Source organism: Meles meles, chromosome 7, assembly GCF_922984935.1.
Source record: "Meles meles chromosome 7, mMelMel3.1 paternal haplotype, whole genome shotgun sequence".
Taxonomy (NCBI): domain Eukaryota; kingdom Metazoa; phylum Chordata; class Mammalia; order Carnivora; family Mustelidae; genus Meles; species Meles meles.
The window spans coordinates 40,663,397-40,682,079 of NC_060072.1; the positions used below are offsets into that span (position 1 = coordinate 40,663,397).

Sequence of the window (18,683 nt, forward strand, 5' to 3'; positions counted from 1 at the left end):
TTACACAATACTTTGTATCCTTAAAATCCCTCTTAATCAAGTCCTACCCTGTGGGACTACACCAGCTCTCTCTTGCTATCATGCTTTATGCAGGACGTAGAAAAACCTCAATGGAGAGTATTGGTGAGGCAGATGAGGGTCCCAAAGCTATACCATCCAACTGAACAGATTAATGTTGAATGGATATGGCAGGACATATGGCAAAACTGCGGGAGCTTCCTTACTCCTCACTGCTGCTCCTGACACTATGCTGCTTAGGACCAGGCACAATACCACACGTTCCCCTGTACTATTCTGCATCTGTTCTCATGACTTCCTGGCACACTGAAAGATATCCAATAAATGTTAATATTATTGATGGTCTTTGTTGGCATCCTTTTTGCCATTCTCAATGGGTCAAACTGTTGTGAGAAGGTTGCCAAAATTTTTAAGAGAGTTATCTCTCATTTACAGTATTGCTTGGATACCCAAATTTGGACCTAATTTTTTTGGGGGGAGTGGGATTTAATTGGATGCTTAACTAATTGCCTAGTAAATTACACTGAAGAAGTCAGGGTACAAAGAATTTTTTATCTTCCAAAGTTAATAGCTATCAACTCCAACCGTATTGTGGCTTGAAAAAAAAAAAATCTAAGGAGAGTAATAAATACAAGACATAAGAAAAGAGATAACCCTTGAAACTGTTACTAATATGTCCAACTTTAGAAGAAATAGAAATTAACCACGTCAATTAGGGTTTACATTTCATTACTCAGTGTGCAGGAAAGTTTACCTGTATATGAGTGACTGAAGACTGTTTTTGGACATTTAAAGTTTGCAAAATTATCCCATTTACTACATATGAATCTGTTTTAATATATCAAAAAATAATCAAAAGTGACTTACATTTGCTGAAAGTTGAGACGTGAGGGTAGCAACTTTTTCTTGTGAGGCAACCAGCTCTCGCCGCAGTTTGTGGATTTGCTGAGTGTAATTTAAAAAGATCAGTCCAATAAGCTAGATTTTTCCTAAAAACTAAGAATTCAATCCAAGAAAGCAAATACTATATTTCACTCATGCAACCCCTTAATTAGTGTATCAGCACTAATTCCTGAAAAACTAAAGAAATGTGAACACTAGCTATATATATAGTAACAGTCAAATGCCACGTGTCAGGAGAGGTAAGTGACTATGTTCAAGACTAGGACTCAAATGTGCGAATTAAAGGATGCTTGCTTGCTCCATGGTTCCACTAGCCTGACTCTAGAATCAGTTGACTTTCTCTGTTGATTCTTCTATCTCTGGGAATTAGTGATAATAAAACTCAGGCAGTAAAATATTTTCTTTTTAAAAACTCAATATACATGTACACATTTTTTCTAGGTCTTCTTTTAGCAAAAGTACTGAATATTCTAGCATGGTGTTTAGCATGGAGTTTTAGCAAAAAAAAAATTCAGTTTTTCTGATGCGTGCTTATTTTAATTTTCTGTAGTTTGGCAACTTCTCAGAAGCTGTAGACTATCCTGGAGTCACTGAAAATTGGCTTATTTCCAGATATATTGAGTCCGTATTTGAAAATAATTTTATTAGGTAGAGTTTCAATGACTAACATTCAGAGAAGCCTTCCCAAATCTTTATTATAATTCCCGTTATTCATTGAGTTACTATTAATTCAGAGAGGAAATGCTTTATAGGTTACCTATAGTTTAAAACTGAGGGGGAATTCAGTAATACTGTTCAAATAATTAGATAAGCCAACAAAATAAATATGTTAGTTGCCTTTCTCTTTAGCTAAATTCACAGTGAAATAAAATTGAACCAAATAAAGATATTTCATATCACATTTAAATGGTTAATATAAGCACTTTTTGCAAATAAATCTGCATGCTTCCTGTTGCTGAGACATGTAAACACAGATTAGTAAGGGTAAAACATCGACTACCGTCTGAGGCTAAGTCTATAAGTAGACTTCTGGTCTCAAAAGTTCTCAGTTACTTAGATGCCAAACATTGCACTCTAATTCTCACTTCTGCAAAAAGAAGTCTCTGTTGCCATGGTTGAACTTTTGGGATACGGCCTCAGTTTGAAAGAGCATTCCTGACATAGTTCATTAACTCTCTCCCCACCCCCCCAACCCTCTTTTGTGGAAAAGAAATGGTAGTCAACATTGAAGAACTCAAAGAAAGTTAGAAAGTTGTGGACTTTAGGCTGGAAGCAGAGACTGTGGCCATTTACATAATTTCATCAAATGTGAATCCATTTTGTTCCTGGTGTTTTGTTTTTTTTTTTAAAAGGAGATACACTAGCCCCAAATAGGACTTGACTTGCATTTGAATGATGACCACAGATAGCCCCAGAAAACAGACCATCTATTTTATAACCAATTATTTATTAACCAATACAAATCCAAAGAGCCTTTCTCAAATTAATAGTATCTATTATAAGATCCTTTACAATGTAAACCAGGAAACCTTTTAATAATGTAAATTATTTTTAAAAAAACATGACCCATTAAAGGGAGGAATGATACAAGGCGAAGTCAGAGAAGTACTAATCAGGCAAATAGGCAACATTTGAATACCTCAGTAACCATATTATAGCCCAAATAGAAGTGTTGTCCTGTCCATGTAAATAAAATAATCTAGGGGTTTTTTTTCTTAAACATATTCACTTTTTTGTATAGCAATTATAAAGATCAAATTGCTATAATGAATACTATTTTGATATTTTTAAACACAGCACAGATTTTACATAAAGCAAAGTAAGGCAAGGAGTTCCTTTGCAAAGGCTACTGCCAAGACACTGATTTTCTCTGTGGTCTGATTGCCTCAGTGTAAGCCAATCAAATAGTCATTACCACACCTTGAATAAAGGCCTAATTAAAGTCCTGCTCTCCTTGGGTAGGACAATTATTTCACAAAGGGAAATAAAAAGAATATTCTCTCCAGGTTGCAATCTGATTCGTACATGATTGCGACAAAGTATTTGTGAAATGTGTGTGATTAGTTCCATATATCACACTAGACATAAAGTGGTGAATAGAGAAGCAAAGTTCTGGCATGAAACAGATGGGCTGGGATGCTGGTAGCTTCTATTGTGGAGGTCTGGTGCCTAAGATTCAACAGTTTCTTTAATCCTATGCAGTTAGTCTCACAGGTGCTGGGGAAAGGAGACAACAAATGTGTAAGACCACACATTCATTCATCCAGCAGACTCAATGAGTGCTTAGTACTACAGGCAATTTGTTAGTTGTTGATCTCAAACTCCATTCTAGAATGTGAGAGGAGAGCTTGCTTTTAAAAACTTCCTTTCTTTTTCTTTATGAGGAAATACCAAAGACCATTTAACAACTAGACCATTTCTTCCATCAGCAGCAAGGGAGAGCTATGCTACTGTATCACAGAGCCCTCCAGTGGTGGAAACATTCATTTCATCACAAATGTAAACAAAACGTCAAATACAAACATGCTACAAACTTTACCTCTGAATGAGCTTTTTCTTCAGCCTGTAAAAGACAAAAGGTAAAAAATTATCTATAAATAACTAATGTCATTTTGCCCCACAAGTATAAATGAATCATTCCATTGTATAATTAAGATACTATGATCCAACATAAGACTAGTAAAATACATACGATAGTAAAATACATGTTATTTGATATTATTATCAATGACTGATACTTATACTGTATTTGTATATTATAATTATGATAGTATTATTATATTATCATTATGACAGGAACCTTTAAGACTGCAAATTTATGCTTCCTTATATAGAAATGATATATTGAAAATGTAGGTCATTTGATTCATGGATATATAACATGCCTTAAAAGCGAAGTTGGAATTAAATATGATGTTACTCTAAGGTTCACACTATAAGCAACAAAAACAAAAGTAGTTATAAAATTATACTCTAAAAAAGGAAACATCAGATTTTTTTTCATATATATAATAGAAAATGTACTTCATGATATTAGAGAGATCTTCAGCCAAGACTTGGGAGTCAGAATTTCACTCTGTGATTTACATATCATAAAAAAATGCCAAATAAACCTGGAGGGAACATATTGACCTCTACTGATAACCACAGAAAATCAGTTCATTAGTTTCTATCTTCTTTCACTGTCCCTAATGATGATTCATTGAGTTTACTGAGCTGCAAGTCAGCAAAACAGTAAAATGCCCAGTGTCAAGATGGTGATAAAAGTGGCTGGCAAACATCTTGGGTCATACACATTATGGCAATGAGGACTGCTGGGGGAACTCGCAAGCTGTTTTGGACTCAGTTGCAGAAAATTCCTAGCTCTGTTTTTCTTCTTTGTGCTGGGCTGCAAAATGGCAGAAAATGAGTTATGTGCACCATTACATTTGGGAAGCTCTCTTACTCTGGAAAAAGCTGGAGAATGAATAATATCGCTGAACACTACAAATCTGCCTGCTCCCTTGAGCCATTTCAAAGCAAAAAAAAAAAAAAAAAATCCCTTATTTCCTATCTCTCCTTTGGGGATATTTCCTGTTAACTGATGCAGAAGTACCTGAACTACATTTTACGTGCCCCCCCTTTTTTCCTACAGAAAACATAAAATAAAACAAAGGAAAATAAATTAAAAGATTTTTTATGCATAATCATTTTTGAGTGTTCTCTTTCCTATATTTTCTCTACTCTTAAAAATAATATATAGTTAATAATATAGTATTTAAATAATAGAGTAGTTAAACAGTAGAATGCTAACAGCCTTTATAAGAAAACTGTTTTAAAAATCAATTCTAGGGGCACCAGAGTGGCTCAGTGGGTTAAGCCTCTGCTTTCGGCTCAGGTCATGATCTCAGGGTCCTGGGATCGAGCCCTGAATCAGGCTCTCTGCTCTGAAGGGAGCCTGCTTCCCCCCTCTCTCTGCCTGCCTTTCGGCCTACTTGTGATCTCTCTCTGTCAAGTAAATAAATAAAATCTTTTAATAAAATAAAATAAAATAAAAAATAAAAATCAATGCTAACATAAGACTTGAATATTTTACACCCCAACTTTAATTTTTAAGGGAAGATTTTAATTTTTTAATTCTAATAATTTTAAGGTTTTAGATACAGTTTGTTTCTAAATCTGAAGTAGAGAACTCATTTTAGATAGAAATTTCATCTTAAAGCAAAAGAAAGCTGGAAGTTGTTTCCTTAAGACATATGGTACAATTAACTGTGACTATTTGTTTTCCCTAGAACTTCACGTGTTTATTGCCACTATATTCTGCCCAAATCCTGCTCCAAGTCCTACTAGGATTATATAAAACTGATAATAAATAATTTGTATGTTTAAAAAGGCAATGTATTCTACCTAACAAAAAAGTTAAAAAGATATCATATTTTCTCATTAAAATAGCCTCAAGTAAGTTTTATATACTACCCGTAAGCATAACCATTACATATTAATTCTATAGGTTTTATATATAATAATGACTTTTCTTGTCACTGTGTTTTCAGAACTATCTTTTTCCTTAATCTTTGCCTCTGTTCATACGCCATGGCTATTAATACTAGGTAAGGTGTTATCATCAAGTTGAAGCAGTGTGGCAGAATATTAACATTATATTTCTTTCAGCGATTTAGACTTGGGATTAATGATAATGGAATGTGATTACTTGCCATTTTTAAATGATGGTTTTGAACCAAGCCCAATGTCCTGAAGGATGGTAGACAGTATAAAACATTTTGCCTAAATAAAAATACACCAGATGATTCTTTATTCCATAAACCATTAATTGGCCATTCATTAAGCCATTCCAAGTTACTAAAAAAAAATTTCCTTCAGCATTAGCTGTGTATTAAGAAATATGTTAATGAACTAAATACAGCCCCTGCTCTTATTACTATAAATTAGATTCCAAGTACAAAACAGATTCAGTAAAGTTTTTAGTATATAATCAGTCAGAAAGAACCTATTTACTGCAAGGATCAAAGGGCCAGGAATATAAAGAATAAAAAAAAAGCTCTAGAATTAAAAAGAAAAATCACACAGCCCTCCTCAGCCTATTTTCCCCACTTTTCATAGAGATATGGATAATAAAGAATAGCTTTTTCCTAGGAGAAAAGCAATAGCACAGTCATAACTAAGAACCCAAACTGAGTAAGAAAAGAAGAGGCGGCCGCGGCAGGAAGCAGCCTGAGAAGACAGGCCAGCATCTAAAGGGGGTGATGCCAAGTGACGGTAAACCTGGAGGAATTTAACCTCAGTGTTGCTCCATATTCTGATTACATTAAAAGAATTTAGCAATTTGCATTTTTAGATAAAAGCTCCAGATTTCACAGTATTGGCTTGGATTTAAACACAAGCACACAAACTCTTAAGTTTGCCAAAGGTAACAACTTGGCAGATGAAATTAGGCCTGTGATTTCCCACCAACATGCAAATTCCTGCAATCTTTCTGCTCAGAATTCTGTAAGGTGATATACTCAACTTTATAACAAGATACTCTGGAAAATTTACGGAACTGTTAACGACAGAAGACAGAAGACAAAAGATCTACAGGGGAAGAGTCCTTCCAATGAGGTTTGTTAGATTGATGACTTTATAGGTAAATGTTCTTTGCAATAAGCCATCGTTATTAGTTTTATTATCTCTAAGTGAAATACATACAGCAAATATATAATTCTATAAGCTATATACATGATGTTAGAGTAAACAAGGTTCATACTCATGGTTCATGAAAACAGTATTTTGCCTAATAAGAGCAGATAGAGCTTAATATATTTTTTTTTTAATTTAGAATGCTGTTAAGTTCAGGTTTTTTTTTTAAGATTTTATTTATTTATTTGTCAGTATGAGAGAGAGGGCGCACAAGTGGAGTTGGGGGGGGGCAGGCAGAGAGAGAAGCAGGTTCCCCACTGAGCAAGGAGCCTGGTGGGCTTGATCCCAAGACTCTGGGATCATGACCTAAATCAAAGGTAGATGCTAGCCCATTGAGCCAGCCAGGTGTCCTGAGCCTAATATTCTTCTTTTAACCAAAAAAAAAAAAAGGACTTTTTCTCCCTATAGACACTTAAATTATTTTATGAAGGAACACCATGCACAGTTGTGTTAGCTATATACTGCATAACTTCAAAAGATGCAATTCACATACACTATGATATAAAGAGTGCTCTTAGAACCATGTAGGACACCATAATTTTTATAATTTATGGTATACAATATTTATTTCTTATAATCTTTATAATTAATTTTAATTTATAATATTAATTTTTATAATTATGGTATACAATATTCCTGGTCTTCTCTAATAATTATGTGAGACCCACAGGATAGATGGGATAGATCTGGCGGTTGTTTTCTAATTTTATTTTACAGGTATAGTCCAGAGAAACTTAGCAGTCTGCCTGATGTCACATAACAGCCACTAATAGAGTTAGGCAAGAATGCGAATCAAATGAATCTTGATCCACAGTCCTTAAAGGCATGAAAAATAATGATAAAATTGCCTTTTGCCTTCATGGTTTAAAAACCACTTTCACAGATATTTTCCCATTGCCAGTGGAATCTCAGTGCATGATACTGGGGGACGGAAGTCAAAATGACTCCTCATTACCTCTGATTTTTCTCTTTATCAGTCCTCCAAATTTGCATTTACTTGAATTGTTTAACTCGAGTATTTATGAATTCAAGAATATAATTTCTATCATTTTCTGTACAACTATTTGAATTCCCTAATATCCTAAAAATCACCTTCTCACGTGGCTTGATCATCTAATCCATTCTTTTCACACATAACACAAGGGTATTTTCATTTCTAAATTTTGGTATAAACGCATACATATACAGTCACTTTATTTTAATCTCTGTTCCCATTTTGTATCATACCTATACTACAGTATTTCTCATTTATGCTTTCTGATTGACATCTGCTCTTATTTATTTATGTATTTAGAGTGGAGAGAAAATCTTTTTTTTTTTTTTTTAAGACTTATTTATTTGCCAGAGAGAGACACAGCGAGAGAGGGAACACAAACGGAGTGGGCGAGGGAGGAGCAGGTTTCCCACTGAGCAGAGAGCCCGATGTAGGCTCCATCCCAGGACGCTGGGGTTGTGAAGAAGGCAGACGCTTAATAACTGAGCCACCCAGGTGCCCCAAGGAAGAGAGACAATCTCAAGAAGTCTCCATTCCCAGCTTGGAACCCAACGCAGGGCTTGATCTCACAATCCTGAGATCATGACCGCAGCCAAAACCAAGAGTGAGACAGTTTTCACAGTTTCTATAGTTTTTTAAGTGTCCCTCCTCTGTTCCCTATAAACCTGCAATATCCAATATAGTAGCTACTAGGCACATGTGCCTATTGAAAGTTAAATTAATGAAACTTAAAAATTCAGTTCCTGCGTCACACCAGAGACACTGCAAATACTCAACAGCCACATGTGGCCAGAGGTTACTGTATTAGACAGTGCAATGACAGAGCATTTTTATTATCACAAAATTTTCTAGTGGACTCTGCTTACATACTAATTGGCCACTTGTCTTCCCTTAACCCATGCTCCTTTTCTTCTTGAGTTTTTCTCAGGCTGAATGAAGGTAATTTTTTTTTAATATTTTATTTATTTATTTGACAGAGAGAAATCACAACTAGGCAGAGAGGCAGGCAGAGAGAGAGCAGGAAGCAGGCTCCCCACGGAACAGAGAGCCCGATGTGGGGCTCGATCCCAGGACCCTGGGATCATGACCTGAGCCGAAGGCAGAGGCTTTAACCCACTGAGCCACCCAGGCACCCCTGAATGAAGGTAATTTTATCCAAATACTATTTTTGCATGTATTTAAAATATTTAATCAATCTGCATCTTTTTAAAGAAAAATATTTACTCATTTGAGAAGGAGAAAGAGCACGAGTGGAGGGGAGAGGCAGAGGAAAAAGCAGACTCCTCACTGCGCAGGAAGCCAGACATGGAGCTTGATCCCAGGACCCTGAGATCATGACCTGAGCCGAAGCCTGAAGCTTCACCCTCTGAGCCACCCAGGCACCCCTCATGCTGCATCTTTTGATGTTAAGCAGAGACTTCAACCACAATTGTTTAAGTCAGAGCACATCCCCCAACAAGCAGTGGCATTGGGCCAATTAGGAGGGACACTGGGACACTCGGTGTTAACACATTTATCTGTTTTTTTCCAAAACATTTCATCTTTCTCACTTCTTATCCATTTGCCAAATCAGTAAATTTAAATAATAATAGTGGTTTTTCATTTATAGAGTATAATTGGCAAATTAAAAGGAGAAATGATGAGAAAAATATTCTTTCCCAACAGTAGTCTGTTCTTGAGTAACTATCCAAAGCAGTAACTATGCAAGATGAGCTTCTAAAAGGAGGGCCCTAGCATTGAAACCTAATGAAATGAGTAAAACGATTAGTATTGCCTGTCACACTTAATTGGGCAGTGACAGCAAAGACTGAACTTTTTATGAACCTTTCAGTACTGGACTAAAGATTATTCACTGTGATCAAGTCCCAGTGAAATTCAGTAAACTAAATAGATCTCACTCTTGGGATGCTTGGGTGGCTTAGTCAGTTAAGCATCTGCCTTCGGCTTAGACCATGATCCCAGGGTCCTGGGATCAAGTCCTGCTTCATGCTCCTTGCTCAGTGAGGAACCTGCCTCTCCCTCTTCCCACTGCTCCCCCTGCTTGTGCTCTCTCTCTGACAAATAAATAAAATCTTTAAAATAAATAAATAGACATCACTCTTATAGAGAAAATACCATAGAACCATCACCAGTCATGGCTCAGAGATCTGAACAAGGAAAACTAGTCAATATCATATATTTATGGTAGAGCCCACTACATGGGTTCAGGGGTTCCCAGTCATACCCCAATAGGTTTTACAAGATTCAGGTTTTCATGCACTCACTGATTTTCCTAAGTACACAAAAGTCAAATGAAGGCATATCTAAGTGGGCCAAAGAGGGGCTGGCCCAGCGGCACCTGTAGTGGATGGGGTATGAGGTCACTCAGCACAGACCCTTATCTCACCGTGTAACTTCTGTGTCAGTATCAATCTACTGAATCATCTGTGTGCTTGGAAACAGTAGAAGCTTTCTTTTCACAGCAGATACTTACTGTTGAGTAAAGAGAAGAAGTGCTGGAGACCAGTGATAATGAAGAACCGTGAACTGGAAAAAGCAAAAAAGAACAAGAGGTGATATAATGAAGTCTGCTCAGAAGCAGCAGGTCTTTGCTGGAGAGTGGAGAATAGGGATGCGGGGAAGTAAAATAGTAACAGCTAGATCTAAGAATCGGAGGGCAATTCTGCTGTTATCTTTTCGAGGTCAAAATGTTGAGACATGGGAAGGTCCCACACCTGTCCCCCTAAAATACCTCCTTCATCACGTTAGAGAGGATTGGACAAACACAAGCCCTTTGAGAAGACTGTGGGTTTATTTAAAGTTATAGTAAACTTCCACAGAATAAATTACCAGAAAATCGTGGAAATCTAAAATAAAGTTGCCAAAAACTTTTAAACTTAAAAAAAAAAAGCTTTATGTGTTTTATTTATTTATTTCATTTTTATACAACAGAGACCCATTTTCACTGTTTTCACTGTATGCTTTTAGGGGAATAAGCATTTTATTGAACTTGCTATTTCAACATTATCTGTGATGAATTGATTACGCTCTTTTAAATGGAAAATTATTGTTTCTTTTGTACTTCTAATCACAGAAAAACTGCTTATTTCAAGGTGGTGTCTCACTGAAATTAAGAATGGAAATTGCATACTGTCTTTTACTGAGGTATACCAAAATATCATCTTAAAAAATTGATAGACTGTTTTGTATTTCTGCACATCTGATGTGTTAAGCCCAAAGGGTGGTAAAATTGTGCTTAATTATATTTGTAGAAAAGTCCTTCCTCTTTTCACTGTGGGGTAAAGTTATTTCTGAGTATTCATCCATTCAACAAACATTAGCTGGGCCCGCCCAACATTAGAGGCCCTTCCAGTTTCTGGGACTATAAAATGATGACACAATCCTAGGAACTTAAAAAAAAAAGGAGAAAGGTATACAACGAAGAAGATAATTACAATAGAGTAAGAAATTCTCTGTAGTACTACAAGGGTATGTGGGAGATGCTCACAAGGTGGTCTGGAGGCAGTTGGGAAAACTGTGTAGGATTGTGGCAGTGTGTCTCAAAAGACAGGGGGGAATTTGAGGGACACCAGGAAGAACCTCTTTATATAAACATGTAGTCAAAAGAGGAATGAAGGACAACTCCCAGATACCTTGCTCAAGCAACCACCACCACTCTGTGAGGTGGGCAAAATGTTAGTCATCTAAAGAACACAAAACAAATAAAATTCCATATTCTTTCAACCCCCAACAACAGTATGCACTAAGTATGCACCAGGATGCACCAAGATTTTCGGCACGGTGTGCAGAAGGCAGGTGGACAATGAATCGGGAGATCCCATTTCTGGTCTGTTGGTTCTACTTGCTATTTATGGGTCTATGACCTCCTAGTGTGTGGCTGTTTCTTCATCTTCACGGTGATTGTGGAGTAGAGAGGGCATCAGTAAAGCCCCTTCCACCTCACTAGTTCAATAATCCCTTGATCGTAGACCACAATGTAAGAATTAAAATAGTTCAGTGTTCAGTGTTCAGTGTATGGGCATCAGAAAGCCATCTTGCCCACTCAGGCTGGTGGTGTTCAGTAATTGAGATTATTTAAACCTCGTACACAGAAGGCCAGAATTTCCCAAGCATATGAAGAGCATTCCATCTGTAAACGAGGCATTCTAGAAGAGCCATCAGTATGCATAGCAAATTATTTTTACGGTATTATAAGATGCCAGTCTGTGAAGAGAGTGATAGAACCATCTCAAAAAAGCAATGACTTTACATTTCCAATTAGTTCAATTTTGTCCATCTAGTCTGCCACAATCAGTAGACTCTCAGGGTGTAATCTACTGTCACGATGAACCCAGTTGTTCAGTTAATATCCCAAAAGGTGGTGTCAGTGATGGTCAACCGATTTAGTGTCAGCAGATTAAATGGACAGTAGTGGCCTGAAAACATGAAATCAATGTTCATTGCTATCTAAACTTTTAATCAGAAGAGCCTTTAAGAAAGTAGGAAGGAGAAAGAGAAAGGAACAGAACTATTCCCTCATTTCATTTTCATGACAAACCTGTGAGATTACAGATGCGGGAATTAGCACTGACTGATAAAGTGAAGAAATTGGTCGAAGTTCAGACCACAAATAAATGGATGACCAGAGGCTTAAAACTTGATATATTTCAGGATCTGGAGTCCTTTCTTTTATACATAATCATTAAAGACTAGGTTAGTTGGCTGATTTCATGTTTGATTTTGTTCTTTTTTAAAATTTAATTTAATTTTATTTAAATTCCATTAATATATAATGTATTATTAGTTTCAGAGGTAGAGGTCAGTGATTCTTCAGTTGTATATAATGCTTAGTGCTCATTACATGACGTGCCCTCCCTAATGCCCCTCACCCAGTTACCCCAACCCCTACAGCAGCTCTGTTTGTTTCCTATGGTTAAAAGTCTCTTACGGTTTTTCTCCCCCTCTGATTATGTCTTATTTTTCCCGCCCTTCTCCTATGCTCCTCTGGTTTGTCTCTAAAATTCCACATATGAGTGAGATCATATGAATATTACCTTCCTTTGATTGGCTTATTTTGCTTAGCTTAATACCCTCTAGTTTCAGCCACATCCTTTAAGATGGCAAGCAATTGCACTCCTAGGTATTTACCCCAAAGATAAAAATGTCTGATTTTATTCTGATCAATTTAAACTTTTATGTTTACCTTTAAATTATATTCTTAGCTGATATGCTTTATAGTATGTGTGCTACAATTTTTCTTTATGGATACTTTTAAAAATCATTCATTAAATCAAAGAGGAAAATCTCTCAAATATTAATTATCAAATTTCACACCTGCAGTTATATAGTTTAAAAAAATTACATACATTTGGACATCAATTAAGTCTCCTGAGCTTTTTGAATAGAACTATTATACAGTATTCACATAGAACTTTATTACATTGGATAAGAAAATGAAACTTAGAAGGCAAAAAGTAGACATGATATGAATTCTAATATGATATGATAACAAGAACCAACACCAGAGGGAGTTTCTGAGAATACAAGCCGGCAATGTGTGGTAGTCTCATAAAGTAAATTTTCTGGTTTATGTATCTTTATGATTCTTTAACCGAGATGTCAAACAAAACACTGGCTCTGATATTGGACACACCAGAGCAAACAGTCTCTAAAATAATGAGGATTTCTGTGTGAGAACACCGGATTTGTTCTGAACTGTTCTATAGCTAATCTACACAATTTCTGGCATAGTTCCAAATGCATAAAGAAACAGAAGGTAATGCAGACTAAAACCTCTTCAAGCTTCAGGGCTCCCTAAATGAGAGTTACACTTACTCATTTATTTACACTTCAGGAATCCTTGTGATGGCGACTGACGTGACAGTTTTCATCTCTGAGTTAAATAAAGAACTCCATCTTTATTTCCCCCTATGCCTACCTTCTTCCATGCTGTCTCGGAATGAGCCTGAATGACTGATGGCACGTGGCCTTTCTTCCAGAGACGTGGCACTCCCACAAAGCTGGGAGTCTTCGTAGAGATCAAAGGAAGAGTCTTGGGCTGGGATGCTATTTGAACGCATCATGCTGGGCCCAGGAAGGTTAAATTGAGACAGATTGGTTGGGCTCACTGAAAAACAAAGCACACATAGACTCATTATTCTGGGGCTTGGATGATGAAAACAGTCGGTGCTGGAAAGTGAGAATGTGATCCCAATTCTACGGAAACGTGAATTTAATGGGTGTCTCTATTGAAGGTAGGCTGACAGTCTGCCCCTGAAATGTTCAATAACAGTTTCAGGAGAGTCCCTCTTTTCTCTAACACTTTCAAGGCCAGCAGTATGTCAATTTCTAAAGCAATATTAAACAAAGCTGCCAAGCAACCTCTATTGTTCATGCTAGAAATACAACAGCATGGTATATCCTCCTGGAGATTATGAAGAAAAGATTGCCTGCGTAGACTCTGTAGGTTTCTTTTCAAGAAGAATACACCTCTTTAATGAAAAAAACAAAATTGAAAAGAAAACACAAGAAACCTAAATGCCCCATGAAGACCCTTTTGAAGCTTGCAGACAAAGACTTTCATCATTCTGAGTTCTGAATTTATGTAAGTCTATGGTCAGCACCATCATTATTATCAGAGTTAGTTATAAAATTTTTTTTGTTATGAAATTTTTCTTTAAATGAAATGTAATATATGTGGTTTATAGCTCATCGTCAGGCTAATCACACTGAACTCTTCTACTGCATCTAAGACCAGAGTCCCAGAGGGAAGACTGTCTAATGTCACAAACCTGTTGTGTTTCCCAAGCAGTACCTCATGTTCATAATTTGAAACAAGAATTTATTTACTTAGGGTTCATTGCCAAAGAGTTCTAATAACACTCAGCTTTTTAGGCCAACTGATAATTATGAATTTAAAGAAAGATGTGGTTGATTGAAAGTACACCTGCTTCAGAAGCAATACCATCTTAAAATGTGGAACAAAAGCGAAGCACAAAATTGAGAAAGATATTTATCACAAATGGTCATATTTAAGAAAAGTAAGTTGTTACAGAGATGTGAGGAGGCAGGCAGGAACCTCTCACGTTATCACAAAACCTGTGGGTACTTTCAAAACCTTAGGGAATGCATGTCACTGGTTTAGAATGAGGGATTATCATTTCAAAATTGGCTGTTTTTTTCTTTGACATGGGAATTACATTTCTTTTTAATATAATGACTGGCTTTCAAAACAATGTAAAATAAGAGGCATATATACTGTGAGGCGAATGAAAAGGAATATCTTCTATTTTCCAGACACTATGCTGGATGTTTTTCTATTTTCCAGACACTATGCTGGATGTTTTATAGGTTTTGATGAATTCATACACAGAACAACACTCTGACAGAGCGGTTGTGGATTGGAATTGAAATTGAAATTGAAAAAAAGGACAAGAAAAAGAAAAGAAATACAAGATTTAGAATTATATCTGTGTGTGCATATATGAAATACAATAAAAGATGAAAGAAATTGTGGATGTGTAAACTATGCAGTCTGTTGGAAGGAAGAAAGCCCTGAAGGAAGGAAAGAAAGAAGAAAAGAAAGGAGAGTGAGGAAGCGAGAGAGGGAGAGTGAGGGGAGAGAGAGGAGAGATGGGAAAGAGGGAGAGTGAGGAGAGGAAAGGAGAGAGGGGGAAAGTGAGGAGAGAGAGAGAGAGGGAGAGTGAGAAGAGAGGGAGAGTGAGGAGAGGAAGGGAGAGAGGGGGGAGAGGGTGGAGAGAGACACAGAGGGAGAGTGAGAAGAGAGGAAGAGTGAGGAGAGAGAGAGGGAGAGTGAGAAGAGAGAGAGAGAGTGGGGAGAGAGTGGGAGGAGGGAGGGAGAGAGACAACTTTCAGGTACATTCCGTCAGCCAACATTGACTAGTTCAATTTCATTGCTAACCAACTGCCAGAAGATACACCGAAGGACATTCTAGACTTGAATGTTTATGTTTAGAACACCTAGATTAGAGTAAATCATCCTATTCTATGCCCACAGTTTGGACTGTCTCTTTGCTAAATGAATGGAGTATTCAACATATTTGTAAATGTATTATGTTAATATGTATCTAGAAGTCAGAAGGTCATTTCACTCACTATTTGGCTTTGCATAATGGTTGCAGAGCTATCCAAGTAAATTGTCCTTTTATAATTTCAAAACATGTGACTTAAATCATCCAAGAAATAATGAGGATTAGGGTGAATTTTTTCTTTTTTTTTTTTTAAATTTGACAGAGAGAGAGAGATCACAAGTAGGCAGAGCAGCAGGTGGGGGGGTGGGGAGCAGGGCTCAATCCCATGACCCTGAGATCATGACCTGAGCCAAAGGCAGAGATTTATCCCACTTAGCCACCCAGGCGCCCCATTAGGGTGAATTTTAAAGTGAAGAGTTTTGATAGCTTCTCCACTGAAACTACACCCATGCTATTTAAGAATGTTCAGTTATGTTAATGTCTATGACAGTTCTGCTTTTTTGAGGTCTGTGGTTGAATAGAAAGATATACATGGCATGGCCTTAACTTCAACAATGGTTACTAGCAGAGGTGACTGAAAGGAAAAAAAATTAAGACGTAAATAAATAAACCAAGAAATAAATAAATAAACCAAGAAAAATTATACAACAGAGGACAAAAATGTGATGCACAAAGAATTTCTGCAATGGTGCACAAATTAGCACAGGGATTCTATACTGGCTTTGCTTTCCATTTGCTTCAGGCAAATGTCTCAATCTCTACCCTTCAGTTTCATCATGAATTACAATTTTTTGAAATGGCAGAATAAATGACCTCCAGACTCATTCAAAGCTTAGAGACACAGCAAAATTTCTAAAAATGAGAGATATAGATATGACCATGTATTAGGGAAAAGGGGTCTGCTAACTTTGTCTTAAATTATATTTCAGAGCAAAGACCCTGCTTTTATTAAATTAAATGTTGATTTGGGGGATTTGGGGAGAATGGACCTGATGGGAATATGGAGTGGGTTTTTAAATACCTCAAGGTCTCTCTTTGACTTTGCTACTATATCTAGACATGTTAGCTAGTGAGTTTATGATATTGTTTTAAAATAAGAATATTCATATGGAACCTTATTTTAACTTATTTTGTGGAATCTGGGACTATCACTAGAAACTAGGTAGCAACTCAAGAAAATTTTATTTGATTTTTTTAAAAGAGGAAGTTCAAAAGTGTGATATATCTAGATTCAGTAGTTTCTGTCATGGGTGGGTTTAGAGAAGAAGCTAGAGATATCATAAGTATTTAACTAGCAGTTGAATAATTGAACCAGAGGTAGGTGACTCCCATCTCTGAGATTCTATGCTTTCATGAATACAGAAGAAGAGGGTTAATTCTCAATAGCTTGAAAGGTGAATATGGAGAGAGGAGTAGGAGGGCACTCAAGGTGGAGGAACCCTTGGACACAAAAGCATAGAAATTTCCCCATAAAGTTGTTTAAATAACAATCTGCATGCAAGAGGATCCAACAAATATATAGAACTCCTAGGTGAGAGGCTGACAGTAATACTTCTACGTACTAACCCTTACAGCAAGGAGAAAATGAAGCTGAGGAAATGTCACTCGTGGGAACATGACAGTAAGTCTCAGCCAGTTATGAGATGCCTCACAAAGACTACGACCAACAGTAAACAAAATTTCAAACAAAGATGTATTTTGTTTACATAAGTTATGTTCTGATTTGCTTTCTTGAGTAGAATGGTTTCTATTACAGGGATCATACTTAAACCGAGAACTACACACAAACAACAGCTTACTCATGCTACTCTATCAATAATGAGGTAACTGAAGTGATCTTAAATTTCGGTTCACTATAAGGACTTTTTACAGTAATATTTCTAAAAATTTTATGTATTAACATATTTTAATAAGGAAAAGGATAAAGAAAACACAAGTATTGTAATTACTACTAAGTAATCACTTGCTGATCATTCAGAAGAGATAATGGTCAAATTGAAGACAAATGATGACCAAAGGGAACTGCAAGATAATGCTATCCATACTCATTAAAAAATTCCATGATACATTTTTTAAATTTAATAATAAAATAAACTTTAGTTATGATTACATTTTAATAGTACCCACTGTCTTACCTAGTAAATATAAATTCAGGTGGTCTGGAAATCAATAAAAAGTGGGTTTGGTTTTTTTTTTAAGATTTATTTGAGAGAGAGAGAGAGCTAGCACATGAGCGAGGGGAGGGGCACAGGGAGAGGGAGAGAGAATCCTAAGCAGACTCTGTGTTGAGTGTGGAGCCCCATACAGGTCTTGATTTTATGACCCTGAGGTCATAACCTGAGGTGAAACCAAGAGTCTAATGCCCAAATGAACCACCCAGGTGCCCTGCAATAAAAAATAAATTTCATGTTTTTAAAATGGGTAATTTTTTCTTTAAAATAACACAGCATAGAGACCTCAGAACACCTGATTTTAAGCCATGTATGCTTATAAAATTTGGATGGGCATATGAGAATGTGTTGACATGACTTCCTTTCTAAGTCCCAATGGGTGAAAATGTTGATAATGATAGTCGAGGCAGTAAGACCAATTTGAATTACACTGCTATTTTCTGATAACATAAAGCATGGTTTCTGATAAAAATGATGAGGTAACAAGGTCTTTTAAGTCTTATACTCTCTTGGTACACATAAATCAGTCCCCCATAATAAAACCTATATATTTGGATCCATTTCACAGATGAGGAAATTGATTTTGCCAAGGTCAGACATAGTAAGTGGTGAGCATTTTTTCCCCCCAAAAATAATGGAACAGATGGATTTAATCAAAACAATATAAATGAGAAAATATTGGGGGTAAGAATTCAGTTAGTCAAATTAATGTCAGGTATTGAAAAGATTGACAGGAGACAGAGGGTATCTAGCAAACTCGTCATTCCAAGTGGTTTGGTTTTGTTTCAGATGTTGCATAAAATTAGAGTTAATTTCATATTCTTATGCGTTTTTAAAAAACATTTTCAATTCAGTTTTTGAAGTTAAAATTTTAAGCTTCTTGCTATGTTTTATAATTACAATTATAAGTAAAGGCTATACCATCTGTTTTTATTATGAGGCAAATAAGTG

General features: G+C 36.3%; 1 protein-coding gene across 3 annotated transcripts in view; it reads right to left on the reverse strand.

Moving 5' to 3' along the window:
- NAV3 (neuron navigator 3) overlaps positions 1 to 18,683 on the reverse strand; it is a 621,657-nt gene that overhangs the window by 65,368 nt on the left and 537,606 nt on the right. For all 3 annotated transcript variants that reach the window (XM_046013459.1, XM_046013458.1, XM_046013457.1), the window contains exons 19-22: positions 13,509 to 13,697; positions 10,065 to 10,117; positions 3,461 to 3,484; positions 886 to 963 (exon numbers count right to left, since the gene is read on the reverse strand). In XM_046013459.1, the coding sequence (XP_045869415.1) occupies positions 886 to 963; positions 3,461 to 3,484; positions 10,065 to 10,117; positions 13,509 to 13,697 (344 nt within the window). The remainder of the gene's footprint in view (positions 1 to 885; positions 964 to 3,460; positions 3,485 to 10,064; positions 10,118 to 13,508; positions 13,698 to 18,683) is intronic.